The sequence below is a fragment of the Opisthorchis viverrini genome, assembly GCF_000715545.1.
Source record: "Opisthorchis viverrini unplaced genomic scaffold opera_v5_46, whole genome shotgun sequence".
NCBI lineage: Eukaryota > Metazoa > Platyhelminthes > Trematoda > Opisthorchiida > Opisthorchiidae > Opisthorchis > Opisthorchis viverrini.
This window is the reverse complement of record NW_008751703.1, coordinates 153,959-171,217: the sequence shown is the minus strand read 5'-3', so window position 1 is coordinate 171,217 and position 17,259 is coordinate 153,959. Positions and strand designations below refer to the sequence as shown.

General features: G+C 44.4%; 1 protein-coding gene across 1 annotated transcript in view; it reads left to right on the top strand.

Annotated features, from left to right (window-relative positions):
• Nucleotides 1-11,197, top strand: part of T265_03321 (hypothetical protein) — a gene marked incomplete at both ends in the record, with an annotated part of 70,198 nt that extends 59,001 nt beyond the window's left edge. The window contains 3 exons of the mRNA XM_009167782.1: nt 6,329-6,956; nt 9,248-9,465; nt 10,787-11,197. Coding sequence (XP_009166046.1) covers nt 6,329-6,956; nt 9,248-9,465; nt 10,787-11,076 — 1,136 coding nt within the window. The remainder of the gene's footprint in view (nt 1-6,328; nt 6,957-9,247; nt 9,466-10,786) is intronic.
• Between the last annotated feature and the right edge of the window lie 6,062 nt (nt 11,198-17,259).

Genomic DNA, 17,259 nt, shown 5'->3' with positions numbered 1-17,259 from the left:
ACTGTAGGATATTGTGCTTCAGTCTTAGGCGAGGGATATCTTCACTTGCAGCATGATTTTATCTGCAACAATATTATTATCAGTATGACGAAGAGATCAATATTCCTATTACCGTTACTGACGACAGATAGGTAACCACACTTACAAACATGACGTTTGATAACTGGTGTGGTGTGATACATGTCAATCCTTCCCACTCTGATCACACCAATGAGCGACCCCTGAGGATGTCATTTTGTCCCATTCCTCTGAGACATACTCATGGATTGAAGGATAAAATCACCAGAATTTGTAAAACGGACCGGAAAATGTATTGGGTTTTCTCCCATACTACCCCAGGACATAAACTTCATTCACAATCACGGAGCACTGACCGAATATGAGTGCAGAATTTAATGCTTGCCAAGTGGAACGGCGTTTAGAAGCTAAAATTAGCCTGATTGGTCATGTCTCCTGTGCATTTATTGCACCAGTTATTGAACCTAACGGTACTGCTATCCAAATCCGGAAGTGAAAAATGCGCTGTCTTCTGACGGTCGGTCAATCAAATTGATTTATTGCCCTTTTGCTCAAGAGATTGGACACTCAGTCCCCGGAGAATACATTCGGAAGGGCATCATTTACGGCGGAAAATAAAAACTTACTAGTTATCTGAATCTCAAAACAAACATTTTTCAAGGGATTCAAGGGTTTTTCGCCTAATTTGACTAACTTAACGAGCTACTTGGAAGGCGATTTTAGCAAATCATCCGGCCGCCTCCTTCCCATCGAGGAAAGCTTTTGGCTACTGGTGAAACATTGGAGCAGCCTCTAGGGTGGCTGAATAACCAAATGGTACTTCAAGACAAAAATGCATTTAGTCCCAATGACCGTTCTTTTTATCATCGCGAATCCACTGCTTACATTCTATGACTTTTGAGCCGAGAGTTTTACTTACCGTGTGCACCTTAGGGATACCATTATTCCAACACGTTTGTTTAATCCGTACAAGACTATCGACTATGCCGCGATCTACCAGAAGTCTGTCCCTTGCCAGTGATTAGCATCAAACTGAGTGGGCGATAAGATTGTGAGCTGCATTGTGTAAAGCGTGGGATGACCCAACTGCGCACTGATGATGTCTCCCGGTATGGTGACGAAGCGTTTGCAAGCCAACTGCCAAGCTCGGCGAACAGATCAACAATCACCTGATCAACAACCAATGAGATGACCCTAGTTTGTGTGTGTGTGTGTGTGTGTGTGTGTGATAGCACATATCTCAAAGAAACCGCGACTCTGCAGGTTGAATCCAGACCACGGAAGAATCTTATACCAACGTGACTTGAAACAGTCAGCCTTCACAAAAATCTCGACCGAGTATCTCCGTTTCATTTTTCCTTGTGAAAGGAGATAAAATGCGTAACGACTTGCTCGGTAGTTAAAAAGATTGCAAGTTACCCCGAGAATAAACTATACAAATTGGCCTCGTATTAGAATGGTGATTGGCTAGGTCTACTGGTAAAAGACTCCCCCCCCCCCAAAAAAAAACAGCCCTTTAGCCCGGGGGCGAAGGGGAAAACGGGTGATCAACAACCAATGAGATGACCCTAGTTTGTGTGTGTGTGTGTGTGTGTGTGTGATAGCACATATCTCAAAGAAACCGCGACTCTGCAGGTTGAATCCAGACCACGGAAGAATCTTATACCAACGTGACTTGAAACAGTCAGCCTTCACAAAAATCTCGACCGAGTATCTCCGTTTCATTTTTCCTTGTGAAAGGAGATAAAATGCGTAACGACTTGCTCGGTAGTTAAAAAGATTGCAAGTTACCCCGAGAATAAACTATACAAATTGGCCTCGTATTAGAATGGTGATTGGCTAGGTCTACTGGTAAAAGCCCCCCCCCCCCCAAAAAAAAAAGACCACTTTGACCTAGTGGTCAAGAGGAAACACTGTATATATTAGGATTGCTGATTTGGATGGTTGGCTACACAGTCAATGAAGTCTCGAAGTAGTTAATGTGAAGCACTCCAAGCAGTGGTTGGAGTATTTTTGAGCACCATTGACCGGTGTATCCACATGAACAAACTGTTGCGCAACCTGACGGTAAATTCTACCGTGAAATTGACAGCAGAACTTACACAAACATGCTTAGCTTATCCGTAATTATTTTGTGGCCTGGGACTACCTTATACATTTGCTGAGCAAACAACACTCCTGTGGAGGACTCAAATTTCGATCCTAGTTTCACACATCAGTGAGCTTTGGAGCAACGCACCTAACTATACAGCCCTTTGTGGGCAAAATACTTTCACGCCGTGACAGTCAAAGTTCTCATGTACACTTTGGAGACTAGCAGACTATAAAGACTAGAAGCATGGTCATTCAGTCTGTGAAAACGGTTGGCATCGTGTGGTCATTGAGATTCAACCTTTTAATCGATATTTCGTCCTACTGAAAGGCCAAAGAGCACCATACAGCTGTTTCCGTGAAGCCAATCCACGCTGAAAAACCGAGGAACACCCTACAGCTGCTCAATCAGTGGACGAAAGTTCGCGGACTCAAAAGTCTTTCAGGCTGTCAAGGTTTTGTCACCATATTTCCTTCCGTGGGGGAAAGTTTGTTAATGTATCAGTCCCTGTCCACTGGGATTTCTGCAAAAGCTCAGACATTTGGAGAACTGACTTCACTTTTAAACGACTAAAGGACTATATTCATGAGTGTTGTACGCAATCAGGGATGATATTCAGCCAGAGGTTTCTTTCGGTCAAGCTATTGTTTGGTTTTTCTTCCTGAATAATTCAATGTCAAAATTTGTTCGATTATAGCTTACATACCGAATCCGACTGCATGTGAACGCACTTGTCAGTTTTTGTTATGGTATTTCCCACCAGCAATTTGTTCTTCACCGTGCTGGAGGCCCTGCAAAAACAGTTTTTTGTGTGATTATCAAAATTTTCAGGCCCATTCACGTATATTCCGGCAAACCTTGTCCAGGAGGTTTGTTCATGCGTTTTCCTCTAAATGGGTGTGTTCCATTCCGGGTCAATATGTTGCTTGTTAGTGGGTTTGCTCGCACTGTGTGTGACAGAACTATCGCTGCGCAAAACAAATAGCATCTAGTCTACCTTGTTCTTTCAATGGAATTAGAGGCTAGAAGTTCAGCATCCCGATGCATGTATAAGTTGCGTCTCAGTATTTCTAGTTGGTTGATTCTCCATGTCAGGATGAAGTCTATTGTTCTCCTTGTTGGTGAATAAAATTTAGATTGAAATTTAAGCTAATCATTTGATAGAAGGATAGAACAACTTCAGAATTAGGAAAGCATAATAGTTTTCTATCTCTACATCTCACCCTCTAAAACAAAATTGGCTTGATTCAACCTGGTTTTTTAAGTTTCTCAGAATGCCTGTGGTTAAGAGCGCATTTTTGTGAGAGAATACTCCCACTCGTCCATAAAATAACTCTGTATAAATGACGCAGCTTCAGTCGGTGGTCGGGTTCTTTTAAGCCAGCGAAACCCTCACATTTTCGCCTTGCTCGTTACCAGTACAGTATTGCTTTAATGTAGTTGGGCTAGCCCAATTAGGTACTCCTGACCTATGGTGGTTCCGCGAAGATGGTGGATTGTGATGCTTCTTACCGAATTGCGAAGGACTGAAGGGAAATGAATTATCGTTCGAACTAACATCATGGTTTAATTGGAATCAGGTCTTGTACTGTAGCTCCCTAGAGGTAGCTGGTAGCCACATGATCAAGTTGGATCCACGGTTGATTTGCATTTGGTGGCCGCCAGGTTACGCAATGCGAACTTTTATGCTGGAGGTACATACTGGCCCGAGAGTCTGCTGATCTGTACACAACAGTGGAAATGGCTCTCCGTTTTCTGTGCGACGAGCATCGACTCCGAATCGACCGCCCAGATGTGATTCCATGGGGCTTAGACGACCGGCATAGGCATTCATATCGCCTGCAAGGATAACACTGTCAGGGATTCTTGCTTGACGAATGAGCTCTCGATAGAATATGTCCTCAACTTCAGAACTACAAATGGTTGGGACATGTGCCGATACTACAGACAGACATCTCATTTGGTGTCCAGTCGAACTGAGCTGGGTTGAGCCGGATCACTGAACGGCGCAATAACGATTGTCCACTAGAATCTAATTCAGCAAGGTGCTGTCAGCTGAGTGCACCCCCTACGTCATATATATTCCACGAATCATTGCTTCCTGATCACTGGATAAATTAAGGGCGTATCTTGAAAGATCTGAGTTCATTGTTTGCTTTTGGAGATGCATACTCTTGTCTTGTATGTGTGTTTCACAGTAACAGCATACATAAATTTCAAGGAAGGTGAGGTTTGCGCAAACGCTCCCTGTTACCATTTTGATATAAATTACGGGCTTTGAAAGCTCCTATGTAAAGCAGATCCCATAGATTTAGTAATATGTTATTTTTTGTAGCCAGTTGGAAGTGAAGTGTATAAGGTAAACCGGTCAGATAACTGACAATCAAATTATTCGGCGATGTTTGCTTGTAAGGTGGGAAGGATTTGAGGAGGGAGGGAGGGAGGGGAGCAATTGATTCTTCCCCGTTGGTCAAGCCGAAGAAGGGAACTTGGCTGAGTAACTCCACATTCAACCATTGACTCAAAAGTCTCAACTATCAGGTAGCAGGGTAGAGAGTTGTTGCCTCCAGCCTCTGGCTCAAAACTCCCATCCAGAAGGGAGCAGGAAGTAGGATTTTCTTGGGCGACCCTGTCAGGATTCGATGGCTGAGTAGCCTAGCCTGCTTGACTGTAGGAGTATGTTTCAGCCTGATGGAGTATGAAGGAGGCTACAGAACGCTTGTGTGTTGTCGGCGCTACTCGCCTTCCAGGATAGGGACCGCGTGACCTCCACTGCGCCTGGTTAGAGATGTAAGATGTGGCTGCCAACCGATGTCAGTGACGTTCGTATCATCAGTTTCTATCCAGATTGTCTAATCGAGTGTCAGGAGGTGCAGTCACCTCAGAATGATTGTAGTAAGCTGACACCAAGTCCTTCTTCTGTCCATCTTTATTCTTTTCTTGACAATAAAGTTTTCGAATAAATCATGGATGTACGACAGTGGAGCATCGGTGTTGAACATTGATGTCATGCTGTCAACGATAATGATGAATGCTACCGCGAACAAATCATGCGTTTGGAGCCAAATCGAACTTGCGGCAAGGTTTAGTTGTTGTTTGGCTGTGTTGGATAACTCAGCGGCGTTCATGCTCACTAGCTGTGGGGGTCGGAATGTGTAGTTTTAAGGGCTAGCCTTTCCTAACCTATCCTTCCTCGGGAGAGGGCTGCACCGCTGCATCCATAAGTACGGATTTACTGGTTGCTCAAAGAAAACACCTTACTGTTCGCACAATCCCACCACAGAGGACGATGCGACCTTGAACCAGATCGCCTCGCAATATGATTACTCGCTGTACGGTTTTCCGCTACTATTGGTCTGCCTGGTATGAATGCACGCCAGTGATGATCGCTCGATTACTGTAGCAATCCAGCCCAACCGTCATGACAAAGTGGCAGCCTTAAGTCAGGAGATAAACAAAACGCTACTGTCTCTGTTAGGAACGTTTCTGACTGTTTAAATAAATCCTCTTCGTGAAGAACCTGACAATTACTATAAGAAGTATCCCGACTATTCGTCAAGTCAGCCGTCAGAAGTTGACGGCTGATCGCACCCAAAATGATGTTCTCAGCTGCGGATGATCACGTTGCCAAGATGCTGACAGTTATTAGCTGTTAACCAAAAGACTACATGTCCTAACTCTGCCTGCCCATTCGGTGATTCCCCATTAGGACTGAGGCATTCTAATCATTGTAATTAGCGTGTTTCGGTTTCTCTCTATTTATCAAATGAATAGCAAAATTTATGCACAGTGGAATGACATTGAGAATCTGATTCTAGGCTGTCATACACACGGTACAAGAAACAAAAGTTTTGCACTCTTCTGTACTTAATTGTGAATGTTAGGTTTCTACGGTCAATATTGAGGTGAAGTAGTTATTTTGCCTCGCGATGGTATTCTGAATGTCCAAGCCTTTAAATGTTTCGTAAAACCGAGACACGTGAATAAATGTCAGCTTTTTTTGGAGTGGTGTCCTGTTGGGATAAACTTTCCGCCAGTTTAAACGTTTCCAAATTCACGGTAATTTGCCGCGCCATAGTTCTATCACGTGTCATTTTATAGATGTAGATAAACCAATGTAACAATCTTCAAAATCAACGAGACTTTGTCATAAAACACCTGCAGTGGTAATGATGGCTTCCACTGATTTACTTCCATTTTCTCCATTTTATCTCTAAGGGAAAGCAGCGTCAATCGCAGAGTTGGGCATCGAGGAACGTCACTTCAAAATGCATGCTAGCGAGTTCCTGCACTACTGTCCAGTTAGCTGGAAGGAGCGTGGAGAACTGGAAGATACAATCAATGAACCAAAACACGACCTAGTTGTCGTGCTAAATGTGGGCTTGTACCCGAAAGAAGATCTTGTACAATCCTGTGATTCTAACAGTCAATCTGTGGAGCAAGATTTTCGTCAAACAAATGAAGGGCATGATGCAAATGGCATAAGCATTTCTATTCCAACCTCCCTAAAGTTTGCTGCCGAGTATCAAGGCCGGTACTACCGAATGGCGGGGCCCGACGAGTTGGAAAAGTTTCTTTCACAGCCAGAAAACTACGTGCCACCACAGTCAGATAAATCTCTTCCGTCGGAAGAAAAGCTCCCTTTCAGGCTGCAAAGTGATGCCATTGAACTTAGCCGTGATGCATTTCCGATGCAAGTGGCTCTCCGAGGCTATTGTCCCGTGTGCTACATAAACGGAAATCAACGTTATGAGGGGCTCAAACTTGGTGTAAGGGAATACTTAGCCAGATACGATGCCGAAATCTACACATTTTGTTCAAACGAATGTCTTCTAAAGTTTTTAAGGTAAGTCGGGACTTGTGCTGGTCATGCGCATAACGGTACCTTGACATTTAGAAGGTTCGCTTATCCAAGACGAGGTGACCTATGTGGCTTTAACTACACCAAGTCGAAGCACTTGTGATCGTTGTGTTAACAGATAATGTATGTATAAATTGCACTCGGACCACTCTTGTTCGAACGGTATTGCTTCTTTTCTGGAGCAGTTGTTTATGGTGCGCCCAAACCGAAGAGGAAGAGCACTGGGTTCCAGTTTCTTTCTCATCACACGCAGTTGCTGATCATGCGCAGGCGGAAGCGCTTGAAATCATCACCTTCTGACCGATTGTCACTACCCAAGATAACTGACTGGTTTAGCTTCAGGTTTTCCAGTGACTAACGAAAATATTAATTTTGAGGCAAGTCAATATTCACTTCATTCGACTAGCACCTCAGCTCACTCTCACTGCATACAGATCATGAAGTTGAGTGAACTCACCACACTAGTTTGAAATCTGTCAGATTCAGGAGGCGGTTAACATATATTTCGTGGCTTAAGGCCTCACTATTTTGAGTCGGAAAACCGAGAAAAATAACTGTTTATTGTTTGTCAGGTCGTCAGGGACTCGCTTGTTACAAATTGTTTGGAATATTCAAAATCATATTCCCGAGTATCACGATGAGAACTGGAAAGCAACAGGCTGCAATTGACTTCCATTATGGGTGAAAAAGTTTGTAACATCGTCGTGGACACTTGTTTATATCGAGACGTTTTGTATGACGAAATACCATCCTTCTGAGTTCGTTGCAGAAATTAGCCGGCCTCCACGAAACTGTCCTCGGTAGGGTAATCACGCCGTTCTCATCTGATCTCTCTGGCCCTTTCCTAAACGAAGCTCAGCGTCCCGCGTTGTGTGGGAGAACCAAAAGACCACAGACCGTCGTGCAGAACAGCGGCATAGAGGGGGTGGGGTGGAATTCTGATTATCATAACCCATATTTGATGCAAGTTGAAGAAATGTTTTGAAGTCGAGTTTCATTCGTAAGTAAAAACTGCCACTGAGGGACATTGAAGACTGGGAGCCCTACTTGGTTTCGACCTTGTGCATAGGGCAAAACCAGTATTATGCTGTTTTACAGTTGTCATTGTGCTTTTAGTATTAATGCTGTATTGTTACTATTATTATCGTTGTTGTTTTGTTGGAATCGGCGCCACCACCCTTCTGTAGACACAGTTTCCTTTACAGACTGGACTATGTCAGTACCCATGACCCGGAAAACATTTAGTGTAATGAGCTTGATTTAACTTCCTTCTTAGACAAAGTGTTAAGTCATACCCCAGAGGCTCCCTGGTCGCTTCATCTGGCGCAAAATAAAACATTCCGGTCGAAACACCAGAAGCATCACTTACTTTCGCTAAACTGCTCGAATTCGCCGCGTTTGGTATCCAAGACACTTCATAATAGGTAGCATAGTGCTCAAATTTGAATGACATGATTAGGTTGACGAACGGTGAGGATCCCCTCGGTGTCCTTGGAAAAATCATGTGAGCAACAATTTCGTATCCAAGCTGAGTTGCTGTGTGGTGTGCAAAACCACAGAAATCTTTCGCCTTGTTTAGGCCGTAGGTGAGCCAATTCGAATCGGTCATTTAACCCTTTGGTTTCAGACTGTTGACCGCCGCATCCATAGACCAGTTTGCACAACTAGACACCAGAAAGTACGCTGTCTGAAAAATCCAAAACGGGCCAAAATGAAGTCAGCCCCATAGCAAAGTTTGCTTAATTAGTTTGTAAGAGGCTTCCATAACTTTGGTGCACATCCTACCTACCGCAAAATACACTCATTAAGCTACCCCATTGTGGCCACCAAGCATTGGAAAAAATGACCTGAGAGAAATCCTAGCATGCCTTGTCCTGAAAAAGTGGATGCGATCGCCAACGTGTCCTAACAGAACCAGTCACGGTCGTGATTTGCCGGTCGAAAGTCAAACTTCTAAGACACCGTAACTTCCCTCGTTCCTCGGACATTGGTGATCACCGCGTTCTGTCACCTATCAGAAGTGCTTGCTAGAATCTACACATTCATAACGACCCCAATTCTCTTGAAGTAATACATTGACAAACGCCAGATTATACTATTCTCATGAATCCTAACCGTTTGAGCACCCAGAAAATACAGTGGTGTAGAAAAATGTGCACAAAATTTCGAAACACCCTGCCGCTTCGAAATATCAGACTTGTCAGTTTACGTACGAACAGAACTCTGTGAATTTTCCTCAGAATTTGTTTGCTGTACTCTTGCTGTACTCTTTTCAGAAAGCCGACATCCTATGAAAATTTGATCCTACCGCACAAACTGCCACCCATGCCGTCGCCAATCGATGTGCGTTCATTACCGTTACCCGGTTTCCTGGAACAAACTGTGGCTGTTGCGTTACAAAGGGCCCTATCTGCGGCTGGTCAGCACCGCCCCAAGTTTCCATTCCTGGGAATTAAAAGATCAGCTTTGATCTATCTCGGTTTGCACATGAAAGGTAAGTTCATGAAACCTAGGCTTGCGGTTTATTAATCCAAAGAGTAGTTGAGTATTAGGGCTGATTCTACGATTTCAGGGAAGGTTTAGTTATTAATACAACGCAATGTGCATTCTCCGAATGCACCTTTTGAATTGGATTTGTTCAAGATTCGTTTCAATAAGGAGGAACCTAGGCCAAAAAAAGAACGAGAAATCCAGCTAGCTAATAATGATTACGGTGGGCCTTAGTTATTGATCATGTAGATGTTGATCTGCTCACTTGCACCCGCTTTGCGCTAACAGAATGTTTCGTTATCAATCGAAAAAGCATCACCCGACCGTGCATCGATAATATCTTCTGGATTGGTGAAGAAAGATTGGAAAACTTGTGAACAAATCAACAACCACCTGACCAGAAATCAGTCGATGCACGGATCCACCAACATTTCGGCCATATCCGAAAACTTGTAACAAATCAACAACCACCTGACCAGAAATCAGTCGATGCACGGATCCACCAACATTTCGGCCATATCCCCTAATCCATAGGATGGTGGATGGTAATATCAGTACTGTTATTATCCTCACCAAATATGCTGACAGGATTTATCCACCTTAGAATTACCGTTATGTCCTCCGGTCCAGCGTGATTCCAGCTTGATTGCGTTGAATTATTCTAGGCGTATGTTGAGTGGCGTAGGGTCAGTCAAGATGTTTTATTCCATACGTAATGAGATATCGATTGGGACAAGAGTCATTCTACTCCTGCACTAATGCCATTCAGGCTTTGGTTTGTGAAAAACCGTCCAAAGACTGACAGTAAAATGTTCTGAATTTCGCACCGGAAGAAGCAGCTACCGCTGGTCTCATTTGGAAACGTCCTAAAATACGATAGACGTAAGTCAGACATGATATAATACACTATATAGAACACAGTATAATACGTAGCTAGTAAGACGGACGGAGTATAAATGTAACGATAAGCCTTGTAAGAGATTAGACTGAATCTCCAAAACTTAACTGTAAACCGTCCAGCTGTAGCACCCTTTCGGTGCCTAGCTGCCATTCCATCCGGGGGGTTCACAAGAGCCAGGATACTTCCAGGTTGCCCGAACCTAGACGGGGGAAGTCGAGAGGCAGAGGTCGGATTTGAACCACGGACTTTGCAGTCAGTGAATTCGCGCTCTAACCACTTGGGCAATCTCGCCCCCTTGACTGTAGAGACAAGGTTGAAACTCCGAAAACAGTAATGTCTGAGATTGCAGTACACAACCACACTTTATCCGCATCCTTCAAAGGAGGGTGACAGTATGTTGACCACGTTCTCTTTTCGAATCAAGCGTACAACCCACGGAGTGCTGAGCAGGAGAAAAAGAAATATCAACAGAAATTGTCCGACTTTCTGGATTCTTGCAGTTTGCCAAAATGGCTGGCCAAAAACATGCCGCTGCAGTTTCAACCGGAACACAAACGAACGCCCAAGTTCACTCCCAGACTGCAACAATTTCTAGAACTCCAAAGTTTACAGGATACGGTCCATGAATGGGTCAAAACTCCGGGTTGGCAAACGGTCAAACCAGCTTCTAGAGGTATACGCTTCAGCCTAACCAACCCATTTAACTTGAAATAGATGATGGTACGACGCTCAAAGACAGCATAAAGAACCCTGGTATATTTCGATAAAAAAAAGATTCCCCCTCTGAAAAGTGATACGAAAACGTTTACTTTTCTCAATGATCAAATAAATAAAGAGCTTCTGTGCAAACGGTTTTTTGTCAGTTTTTTTCTGAAATACTCCATCATCAAGCAAACAGCACTGAAAAACTCGACTTATATAGCAGTTTATGGCCAAAATCATAACACACTGCAAAGCAGGAATAAGCCTCTTATTCCCCAATTCATCGGGATCATACCTGTGGGATTTATAGACCATTGGATACTTGAAATGCATAATACACATGCTGCCGGACAACAATCTGTGTGCGATCAAACTTATCTGGAATGCATCCATCAGCCGTTAGGGAATGAAAGTGGTGGCCTGAAGGTCCATTTCTTGAGCCGTACACTGGCTTCTCGATTTTGTGCCCACCTCGGTGTGCGCAACTTCGGCAGTATCTCAGCCCTCGAGTTGCATCGCAGCCATGTACGAAAAAGCTTGTCACAGCTGAAAGATCACTTCACTACGTCAATTTGTTCAGATATAAACCTAGACGGTCAGTGAAATCCGTCTTTCCCGTCCACAAGGGGAGCTCAGGGTAGGAGTGAAGTCAAACCGGAGAACCCCACTCTTAAAAGCAGAAGCAGGCCCATTGGTTTAGATGTACCAACTTCCAGTTCCAAGAACCAAGAAGATGGCTCTGCCCGTTTGGTCGATACAACTCTTTAGCTACCTAATTCCGAAAAGCGGAAAAGGCCAACAGTTGTAAGAAACATGACTCAAGGAAGATCCTCGAGAAGCATGAAAGGGGCTCACTCACTGTCTCATACGGAGGTTACCACTGAGTAAAGAACGAAATCCATCAAGAAACTGCCAGTGATTTTTCGCTGCCCTGGGATTCTCAATTCGGAGTAGCCAATGATATTCTATTGAGGCCTTTCGTATATCCGAGAACCGAATGTATGACACGCTTACTTACCGTTGACTGGTGGTACTCAGCGCGACCACTCATACTGATAGCATTCAGAATAGGGTGGAGAGTAGAATCGGTCGAAGGGCCACTGCGGGGATATCCACTCTTTTCGTTGCAGCCCACAGAGAGAGTTATAAACCATAACGCAGTAAATGGCTTTGGGGGATTGCAGCCTGGCCCGGCAAAGATTATATGTTGGGAGGTACCACGCCCCTCCTAGTCAGGGCCGCAGCAACTCCATATTTGACTGAAAGACTTGAATGCATATCAGTCAACCCGGTAGGGAAGAGAACAGTGCCGCCCATTTACCCTTGAATTTCTAGGATTCCGCACATCAACCAGAAATACCTACTAACTCAGTAGTTACAGTTGCAAGTAGCAAATACGACTGACTGGGACCCGGACAAGATAACACAAGCCGTAAACCTCTTTTCAGAACCGACCGTTTCATACTTAATACCTTTGGATTCGAGTCTCAGAGTTAGCTGTTATCAGATACTCCGAAACGACCGCGGAAAGTTGAAGCACTCAGCTTAAGGTTTTCAATCAGTCGAGTCCGCTGAAAACTTCGCCTCATGGGCCTAAACGAAAGTCACTAAAGTTGTAATGGTCAGTCCCTTTGTACTGACCATTTGTAGTATCTGCCTTCCCCAGGTTTCCAAAAGAAGTCATGAAAAAACTACGGTGACTCCAACCGTTCAGTAGTTCATCGCTATTCGTGAACTGACTGATCCTTGCCGAATTAGCTTGTTCGAAGTCCAGTGATTAATCTCCGTCCCGTCGGTTTTTCGCTCTCCTAGTCGCGCAAGACAAGTGGCAGCCTACTTCAACGATGAATTCATTACGTGGCTCGAACTCGTTTTTTGCACAATTCTTAATTCAGCTACCTCCTTCGTTCATGTTAACGGTGTTCTAATTTTTGATTGCCACATGCACGACATGAAACATTAACCTAATCAGAATTAAGGTTCACTCGTTGATCTTGTCAGTAACCGCCACAGACGGTCAGTTTTAAAAGACAAGTTGTTTTTCTATGGAATTACTCAGTAAACCCCTTCCCACTCAACTCAGTACTGATGCTGTCATCTTGATTAGTGAGGAAACGTTTGCAATCCAACTGCCAGACCCGGCGTACAGACCAACACCCAATAAGCGCACCCGAGTTACCTATATTCTTCAACCCAACTCTTTCACGCTCGCCGGAACTTTATCTTCCATGTGTACGAATCTGAATACTGCCTGACGACTATTGATTATCGTAAAGCAACCTTTACTGGATCACTTTTCGGTTCGCCATCGAACAATCCGCGAAAGTATGCCACATAGCTTCCCTTAGTGAAACTTGGGTTTCGGGCTGTTGCATGAAACTTGGAGCCCAATAGGGTGTTAGCAAAACTGCTGGCAACAGCATAAACGTTTTGGCCATAACAAAACGAACATGCTATTCTTCTAGGGTTTAGTCAATCATACCTTCGTAGTGGAATTCGTAGTGCGATTCCAACACCAACAAAGCGGACAAAAATCGTTTTGCAGAACTTGCTTCGCAGGATGGCACTTATTGGATTCGTGCATTTCACTAGCTCACCCGGCATCCCTCTCAATCAGCATTGTGCCAGTTGCATAGCTGGGGTTAATATCAAAGTGCACATAGAAGCTACGTCCTGGTAGCAACCTGGAGGCTGGTGACATTCAAACGGGGCAGCTGACACGAAATCCGGCCGTTTGGATTTGTTGTACAACACTGAGAACGAGCACCGTCATGGCGCCAACTGTGCACGCTAGCTTACGGAAACTAATTCGCCCAAGCAATGCAGCTCTCTTCCGACGGATTGAAACTCTTCCAAGGCGAATACTGACAGACCCGGTGAGAAACCTTCGTCCCAGATTAGTGGATCCTGGATCACCATTAGGTCATACATTTGCTCCTTTGCAGCATTTATTTACGCAGTTAATAAAAGCTGAAATATGGTTTTCAACACGGAAGTCAATAAACGGTCGGAAGTCCGTTTCACATCCATGACAACTGGAACCTGACGGGACAACCAAAGCGGCCACTGGGGAAGGGTGCTCGCTGTAGATGGCCATTTGTCATGAACAGGTTTCTGGCCTAATATCAGTTGTGAGGAATTTGTGGGAACCGTGTGAATAACACTTAGGATTGAAAGGCCTCCTCAAGTACAGAATAGCACATCACGAAGAGGCTACGTTCGATAATCAACCATGAAAACCAGTTTTGCCCTTCTTGAGGCTCATTGGGTGGGCACGGCTCCCAATTTTTGGTTTATTTTGACCCAAATCGGAAACAACTCGTGGGCTTTGTGCAGCATATTCAGTTGAGCAATATCATAAACGCGGGATTCGTCTGGAATTCAGTTCGGTTTCCCGTTAAAACCGAATTAGTGTAGCACGTAAACGTAAAAATTTCTGGTGATTAGTCCACAATTGATTTGGTCCCTTTGTGGTTGCTACAGTAACCTGTTTCGTATGGCTTTGATCACATCGGTAGATATGAAGCCGCCAGTCGCATCTGCATTCGACCAATTGAACTAACGCTACAATGCGGCAGACCAAAGAGATGCACAGGGTACAATATGAACGGCTGCAGGACTGAGCCGTTTCGATGATACTAACTGAATAAAAAACCACAGGTAGAGCAGTACAAGTTAAGCTAACATATCCCCAGAATAAAATCTGCACGAGTAGTGCGCAGCGCCACATGAAATTTCGGGCCTACTGTAAGGCGTGAACTAGCATTTTGAGATTGGATGGAAATAACCTATACGGCCATCATACGACTCTGAATGGACTTCAGCGTTTTGAGATATGTTAATTCCAGGAATGCATTGACGTTTTGAAGGCAGCGACAAGACTCTGGATCTAGTAATATTTCGTGACGGTGTAGCGACCCAGTCACCCACATACTTGACTGTTCAACTCACATTCGCTCACTGGATCGCGAGGCTTGTCTTTTTTCTCATACTCACAAACCACGTCGCATCAAGCTGACTCATTGGACATCGATTGTCTGCACCGCCTAGTCAGCGTAGCAACCACTCATGTGCCGACGCGCCCACGTATGCGCACTGGGACCTACATAAAAGGAAACCGAACCCAGTCAGGACACAGACACGCGCGCGCAGGGAGCAAGGAGTCAGCCCAAGCAATCCAAGTCCACGGACAATTATGGAACACGTGTAGCAGCCATACTGCGGAGAAAACACGTTCCCGCCGTCCGGACTTTCACCAAGGCGCTCTCACATATGATAAGTCCCCTTTTTGACCCGCTCCCATTTCACATTGTATTTATTTTTATACGTGTCGCAGAAATACTAAAAACTTCTATTGGTGCACACATACACCTTCTAATTTGTATTATGGCTATCACCACCTGTGCACTAATAACGGCCTTCATTCCCCACGGGAGCTAGTACGCAAGAATTTCAATAAGGCCAGAGTCCCAGTAAACCTTCGAGTCGGTGTCGGGCGTTAAGCTCGTGATGACTTATGTTCATACTCTGAAAGGGAGCCTGCTTATTTCTTACGACTACGCCCCCACCCGTGTTTAAAAAACGCATGTAGAGGAGAGACAGGACGAGAGCTGGAGCACATAGCCTAACAGCTGGATGGTTTTTGCCACATTTTTTTTGCCGCTTTGGAAGAAAGTTACATCTAATTACACCACAGTATCCCGCAGAGCCCTGTTTCCGGGTTGAATGTATAGTCCCAAACGATTTGCTCCCCAGGTTCAGCATTTGGGACGATTGACCGCAAAATTCATAGTGATCCCGCTTGCGTGAATACGCGTTGTAGCCCTCTCAAAATAAACAACGCGAAAGTGGGTGAAAAATTATACGAGAAAACATCTGCGATAGAGTTACCGAGATGAAGTAGCACTAATACTGAATGCATCGGCTCTCAGGCCGAGAAGTACATTCACATATTATCTGGGACTCCTTGTACAGAATCGCGACCGTATCCGGTACGCTACACCAAACAACCTAATAAATTAAGGATGGATTGAGACTGAATGAACTAGATGGGCATACAACTCAGATTATCTTGATACCGTACCACCTCACAGTAATTTACCCCAGATGAATGACGTATAAGCCCCAAAACAGTAGGACTCTCGGGCGACAAGGTTGCATAAGGTATTTGGTTGAGCGAATTGGACCTCATGTAAGAACAGACCGTGCATGGTCTGTGAGAAAGTCCATTGAGAGTTCGCGGTTTCGGTCTAAACTATCATGGAAGCTACAGCCTAATGCAACGCTCCATTCGTTGCCTCCTCCACTCTCCGCATCAGCCAAATATCCTTAGACTATGCTGTCGCGACTGCACTTCCCAGATTCCCGGTAGCATCCTGCAGAAACGTGTTGATTCAACGCCTTAAGAGAATGTTTGAGATATATTCCAGTCACTAAATCAAAAAGACAAGACCACAATTAACTCACATACCTAGCCCCAAGGAAACATCCTGCGGTTTTTACCAGTCAACTCAAGCAGGTGTCTGCTGCCAACGCGGTGACGAAATCTATAATTGATGATAAAATACTGTGGATGGCATGACAACCTTTTCGCCTCTCAAACCTATACGTGCACATTAATTACTTATACCCTACAACAGCTGTTTGCCATTCCGCACTGCTGGCTTCCCACGGTCTTGCTGCAACGGGTGTAGAAGCGGTAACATTCGCTTAGTTCACTAAATACAAGGACCGTCTTAGAAGATAATCAATCAACCGACACACTATATAGGGACCAATTGGAATCACTGTTGCGTTCGGGTACGTTTCTGTCCATTGAGAGATAAGTTAGGATAGAAACCTTAAGGTTCACTGAAGTCAGCTGTTCTCAAGTTGTTGCTGCTTTAACGGCGGATAGTCTGAGAAATTCGATTGAAAGCCGTTGCACTTTGAGTACCTGTTTGTAGCCTCAAAAACGCATGCTTGAGACCGCTACACTAATTGTTTTTCCACACGATAACAAGTCTTCTGGAAACCTGACCATAGAGGCGATAACCCGCAGGCACCAAAACTTGACCCCCTAGTCGATCCGTCAGTTATGAAGTCCTCATATAATCATAAAGATCGCTCACCCCAAGACAGATGAGCTCTTGCGAGCGGCACCATACAAGATGCACGTGTGAACATATATATATATATATATATATATATATATAT